The 6,962-nt window shown below is 41.2% G+C and overlaps 1 protein-coding gene across 2 annotated transcripts in view; it reads right to left on the bottom strand.

Moving 5' to 3' along the window:
• Positions 1–6,962, bottom strand: part of nebl (nebulette) — a 155,742-nt gene extending 148,780 nt beyond the window's left edge. For both annotated transcript variants that reach the window (XM_084049302.1, XM_084049301.1), the window contains exons 1-2: positions 6,824–6,962; positions 3,796–3,890 (exon numbers count right to left, since the gene is read on the bottom strand). In XM_084049302.1, the coding sequence (XP_083905428.1) occupies positions 3,796–3,890; positions 6,824–6,892 (164 nt within the window). In that variant the 5' untranslated portion in view covers positions 6,893–6,962. The remainder of the gene's footprint in view (positions 1–3,795; positions 3,891–6,823) is intronic.

The raw sequence follows: 6,962 nt of genomic DNA on the forward strand, positions 1-6,962 counted from the left end.
AGACAGACAGACAGACAGACAGACAGAGTGACAGACAGACAGACAGACATACAGACAGACAGACAGATCACACATAGTTATTATGTGTGTTTGTTTCCTTACAGAATTACATAAGCAGCTTTCATTATTACCAAATAGAGCAACAAATACAAACTGCATCAATGTGACACTTCTTTGCAAAGAGCTGACTGGTCAGGCGGTGGAGCTGTTTTTTTAAGTGTTGACCTGTGTTAAACGCTGAACATAACCTTGTCTGGAACAGGTTAATAGCGCAGCACAGGTTGCCATGGAGATGTTCCCCCGTTTGTGAATGAGAGTCTCCGTGGTGATTGTGAAAAGCCACCGAGGCTGGAGCCAAAACTGTAAAATGTCACTGTAAACCGCTTTAACAACTTGAAAGCCAGCAGGGCTGTGCCAAGTGCCAACTACCTGAAATTCAAATAAGGCATAGTTTCTAAGAAAAACAAGGGACGCCCAGAAAAACTGTATATCATGTATATATGCATTTATTTTTTTTTGGGGCAGTGTAACCGCCCCCTATAAGTGAGGTTTGGACACTGACCAATCCTGCACCGTGATTGGCCAATAGTCTACAACAATGCAAATGCAAATCTATACTTTTGCAAAGTCAGCCAATCACATTACAGCTAGTGTCATCACCACTAGCTGTAATGTGATTGGCTGACTTTGCAAATTCAGGACTGTGATTGGCTAGCGAAACACATGACACATGTGCAGCCCTATGAATAGCAGTATGGACTTAAAAAAAACACCTTTAATGTTTTTTTTAAGTGGATCACTTCCATCACTGTGATGACCACTGTGACCACACCGCCCACTTCACACCAAATCTCTCATTGTGACACATTGTGAGCTTGTAGATCGGCTGTTTTTGGCTAATGTTCCCCCCAGAATATGGATGCCTGGGTTTCAAGTAGCCTGGCATGACCAGACTAATATCACTGCGTAGATATTAGTCAGAAACATCGGTGTGGAAGATTCATTTCCAAGGGGTGGTTAATACTAACAGGTTCAAACGTCAAAGCAAAAAATGACCCACTTTGAATAGTGGGCTCTGATTGGTCACCCGCAACTCTGGGGTGAGCGAAATGCAGTGATGTAAAGTAACTAAGTACATTTACTCAAGTATTGTACTTAAGTACAACTTTTAGGTACTTTTACGTTCCTGGAGTTTTTCCAATTGTCTATACTTTTACTTACTCCACTACATCTCAGAAGCAAATATTGTACTTTTACTCCACTACAATTATTTGAAAACTTTAGTTACTAGTTACTTTGCAGATATAAATGATTACATTATAAAACATACATTAACCACTTAAGCCCTATTTTATACCTAGGCTATTTGAAAATAGCTGATCTACAAGCTCACAACACATTTTTACACCGTGGCTGGCTCCTCAGCGGTAAGCCGGCTCTAGGAGAGGGTCTGTCTGTCTGTCTCTGTGTCTGGAGCTAATCTCACAAACCACCGAACCGATCAGTGTCAAGTGTCTTGTGCACACTGCCAGCAGGCTACAGAAGTACCTAAACAACACATTTTATACTTTCAAAATATTTAACTTCTATGTTTACTAAAATGATTTCCCCTTTTCCTGCATATAATTGTGAAAGAGTTTTTATATATATATATAAAAGTATATAGGGTATATAAGTTGTTAAATTGACATCGTCAGAGGTCAGTCATACACTGCAGATTACTACATCTATTAAACACTCCCATGACCGTGCGGTGCGTGTTCCTGTGTGTGTGTGTGTGTGTGTGTGTGTGTGTGTGCGTGCGTGTGTGCGTGCGTGCGTGACCTAATAACACATTATAAACATTTGCTTATCTCAACACAACACAGACTGATCTCTCCTGATCACATCAAACTCTGTGTGCATGTGTGCATGTGTGCATGTGTGCATGTTTGCAAGTGTGCGTGTGTTTAATCCATTTTAATTAGCAGAAAAGGCCTCACAGAATCCTGGTACTCATGTGGTTCTATAATCCTCCTCTCTGACTTTCATCTCCTCCATCTCTCTGGGCGAGAAACCGAAACCATGGGAACACTGATTTCCTTCTACATTCATTGATTCATTAGTTCATTAGTTTGAGTTTGAGAGAGTACAGGAGTTTAGTTTGAACCAGTCAGGTGTTCGGGGTAGCCGTTTGAGGTTTGAGTACTCAAATGTTTTACTTAAGTAAAAGTATCAATCACTGCAATGTAGAAATACTCTGTTACAAGTAACAGTCAGGAATTCAAATGTTACTTGAGTAAAAGTACAAAAGTATTGGTATCAAAATGTACTTAAAGTACCAAAAAAAAAAAAGTACTCATCATTTCAAGTTCTCAAATGTATAAAAAATCTCACAATGCGTCGCGATGCGACTTATTGTGAGCTTGTAGATCGGCTATTTTCAAATGGCCGAAGTTTTCAAACAATTGTAGTGGAGTAAAAGTACAATATTTGCCTCTGAGATGTACAGTAATGGAGTAGAAGTAAAAGTACAGAAAATTGGAAATACTCCGCTGAAGTAAAAAAAATACCTCAAAATTGTACTTAAGTACAGTACTTGTACTGTAAATGTACTTAGTTACTTTACACCACTGGATTGAACCATTCAGGTGTTGGTGGTAGCAGTTTGAAAGAGGACAGGAGGCTATTTTGAGCTCAAACAAAGATGGAGTGTTCTACCTGCTCTGAGGAAATGACTATGACCTCACAGGGTCAAAGGACATTTTCACCCGCATTCCTGGCAACTATTAAGTCTAGCAGTATGACTGTGTGTGTGTGTGTGTGTGTGTGTGTGTGTGTGTGTGTGTGTGTGTGTGTGTGTGTGTGTGTGTGTGTGTGTGTGTGTGTGTGTGTGTGTGTGTGTGTAGGGGGGGGGACTAAAATCTAAAATTCTCCTTTAACATACTACAGGTTTCTTCTGCTCTGTTGTTATTACTTGACGCTATGGCAGCACATGACAGCTCACATACTTTAACCAAGTTCAAATGATTGTAAACGGTTGACTTCGGGAGTTGTTAATATCATGGTCAACATTGAGAATTCACTGTGCTCTCAATGCAGTGTCAAGTATCACAAAAGAAACACTCTGCTTTAAAAATGCATTCATATTTCTCAAACCTAAAATGTTTACCCTAAATCAATGGTTCCCAACTGTGTGTGTGTGTGTGTGTGTGTGTGTGTGTGTGTGTGTGTGTGTGTGTGTGTGTGTGTGTGTGTGTGTGTGTGTGTGTGTGTGTGTGTGTGTGTGTGTGTGTGTGTGTGTGTGTGTGTGTGTGTGTGGGCGGGCGTGTGTGTGCCCTGCTGAGAGCCTCTGATGGGGTTGAGGTTTTAGGAGGATCAGAGAGAGAGAGAGAGAGAGAGAGAGAGAGAGAGAGAGAGAGAGAGAGAGAGAGAGAGAGAGAGAGAGAGAGAGAGAGAGAGAGAGAGAGAGAGAGAAGAGAGAGAGAGAGAGAGAGAGAGAGAGAGGCTGGGCCATGATGTTGTGTACTGATGAAAACCGCCAAGTCAGCCCAAGCCACACTGATCCAAACCAAGCTCAGCCATGCCAAGGAACCAACCTGCTCCACTCTGACACCCACCGCGAGGGAGGGTACAAACAGGGGAGAGAGGGAATGAGAGAAACAGAGCGAGTGTACTTTTACCTAAGGTTCCATTTGTACACTCAAGAGTTATAGACCTGTAAGGGTCCATTTGGAACCACCTCAAGGACCCCCGTGGGACCCCATGAGAGGGCAATACAGTAAGAGTAACAGAGATAGAGAGAGTTGTACTCACGCATTGCAGTATGGTTTCTTGTCATAACCTTTATAATTCTTCATGTTCAGGGTCATTTTACACACCTCACAGTGGAAGCATCCTTTATGCCAGTTCTGGAGAACAGAGAGAGAGAGAGAGAGAGAGAGAGAGCGTAATACTTTATTAGTATCAAGTGTGAAACAGAAGTTATGAAATGATTAATTTCAAGTAATGACTTCTCTTTTCCAAAAGAGATAGATGGAAAAGGTGTGTGTGTGTGTGTGTGTGTGTGTGTGTGTGTGTGTGTGTGTGTGTGTGTGTGTGTGTGTGTGTGTGTGTGTGTGTGTGTGTGTGTGTGCGTGCGTGCGTGCGTGTGTTTTCACAGCAGCTGTCATCTGATGCCCAACAGCAGACAAGCGTTTGACACGACTAAAGAAATTATTAATAATTTATCATCATTATGCAATAGATATCCTTGTGACTGTGTTACCGACCACCACTCAATAATACAGCACGAGATGGATGGATATGCAGAGATATCATGGTCACTCGTTCTCATGTTTTTGTTACTTACAGGTTTGTTTTCTTGACCACAATGTTAGGAATGTAATTTAGATAGCGTCAGCATGTTACTTAAACAGATGCTAGGTTCGTTGTTCACCTGGAATATCCTATGGTTTAATGGACAGGTTGTTATTTCGATAGTTTTGCTCAGGCAGATGCTAGGTGCTTGGTTTACCTGGGATCCTAGTTTTTTTGGGACACTAAAATGTCTCTCTGGATTCTATGTATGTGATTACCTTGCAGTCTGCTAAATGCCTAAAGTGTAAATGATATGGTGGTAATGTTGAGGACACTCTTGAAAACGAGATGCTGCATCTTTGAAGGGGCTTATCCTCTCATTAAATTTCAAAATAAAATGTAGATGTTGATTGAAACGAGGAAATGAGGATCACTTGTGATAACTTCAGAGTTAAGCAATCACATTGAATAGGTCGGACTCATGAGTCATGTCTAAATAAGTGCACTTGTAATAACAACACGGTAAAGTACTCAGTGTTACTTTAACTCAGAGAGTACAATAACAGAACCACAATGGATCCAGGGCCCCTATACCCTTCTAACTCTGAGAGCATAAACATGGAACCAAATGGACCCGCATGCTCTCAGAGTTAAGGCTGCAATCTCGGGCTAATTTAACTAATAAAACGTTATCAAACTCATCTGAGTATATTAATACAGTATAACTACAATTTGCTGTGTTTGTAGGTGCGGTCTTCCTACTCTTCCATTGAGAAATTTAGACCCTAGACATAGGGTAGGGCATAAAGTTGGGATTCCCTCTGGCGTGAGCGGTAGAAATGTGGTCTCAAGTGTGGGAGAGGGGGGATCGAATCCCGGATAGGACATACATAAAAGTTACGGGTAACTTTAAATTGACACTGGGGTAATTTTAGATATGAGAATGCATCATGTTGGACCTCTGAAGTCTTTGTTTAGGCAGTGGTGGAAAGTAACTAATTACATTTACTCTAGTACTGTACTTTTACTTTACTGGAGTATTTCCAATTTCTAGTACTTTTACTTCTACCCTACAATTATTTGAAAACTTTAGTTACTAGTTACTTTGTAGATTTTGATTATTCTTACAAAACACAACCATTTCAGTCCTACACATTTTGTGAAACTTGTGAAATGGGACATTCTTCACAATGAGTACTTTTAATTTTGGTTCTTTAAGTACATTTTGATGCCAATATTTCTATACTTTTACTCAAGTACATTTTTAATACGGGACTTTTACTTGTAACAGAGTATTTCTACATTGCAGTATTGATACATTTAAGTAAGTAAAACATGTGAGTAGGCTACTTCTTCCATCCCTGGTTTTGGAAACACTCAGTGAGATTATAGCATCATTGCAGGATCAGAGAGTAGAAAACGTCTCGGTTCAGATACAGGTGTAATCCATTGGTTCTCAAAGTGGGGTCCGGGGACCCCCAGGGGTCCTTGGAGGGGTACCAGGGACTGGGGTCCCCAGCAAAATGTGTTAATATGGCATCATAATCAGCTGTTCTGTGAAAAATCGTGGAAAATGGGTGCAAATCTTTGAATGTAATATTTTTTAAAGCGAACATTTCTCAAAACTTTGCTGCTGGAGGGTCCCCTGGACCAGACATATTTTGACATGGAGGTCTTGGTCAAATACATATCATTTAGGGCAGTGGTTTTCAACCAGTGGTCCGGGGACCACCAGTGGTCCTTGAGGGGGTTCCAGGGGGTCCCCAGGTAAATGATAGATATTTAGGAACCAAATGGAACCAAATGGACCCTTATCACTCTTGTAACTCTGAGAGTGTACAAATGGAACCAAATGGACCCGTGATTTTACAATATAAATTGGGGTCCCAGAGATAGAGATGCCTTTAAATGGGGGTCCGTAGCCTAATGCATGTCAAACTGGCCATAAAAGTCTTCTCTTATGGGGGTCCCTGGCATATATCTTTCAAATGGGGGTCCGCAGGCTAATACGTGTCAATTTGGGGGTCCCTGACATGAAAAGGGTTGAAAACCACTGATTTAGGGGGTCCTTGACATGAAAAAAGTTTGAGAACCACCGTAATAACCAATAGTAATAGGCTCTACGCACAGCAGCCATATAAGACATTCACAGGTGTTACCAATGATACTAATGAAGGCTCTGTTCCATTCTGGTCAAACAGAGTCAGGGTGCTGATATTGTGCATGTTGGCTCACTGGAAACACTCTGCTACACCATTGGGTCTATTGAGGGGGTTCCAAATGGTCCCTTACGGGTGTGTAACTCTGAGAGTGTACAAATGGAACCCAATGGACCCGTAACGGGTCCATTTGGTTCCATTTGTACACTCTTATGGGGGGGTCGTGGAAATCAAAAAGTCTGAGAACTACAGTACTACACTAAATGGAACAGAGCCTTCATTAGTGTCATTGGTAACACCTGCGAAGGAAGTGATAATATCGCTGCTGTGCATATAGAGCCAATTATCATTGTAATTCAGTAGTAAAAAAAAAAAAAGAATCTCACCTTATCCAGACAGTTGACTTTCTCTGTCGGGTAGACGATTTTCCCACAGCGAGCACACTGAGGGTTCATTTCACCAATTCCTACTCCTTGTTGTTGTTGTTGTATGGGTTTATTATTCCTGTTAACAATCACAACTCTC

Source organism: Gymnoscopelus microlampas (assembly GCF_963454915.1).
Source record: "Gymnoscopelus microlampas genome assembly, chromosome: 22".
Taxonomy (NCBI): domain Eukaryota; kingdom Metazoa; phylum Chordata; class Actinopteri; order Myctophiformes; family Myctophidae; genus Gymnoscopelus; species Gymnoscopelus microlampas.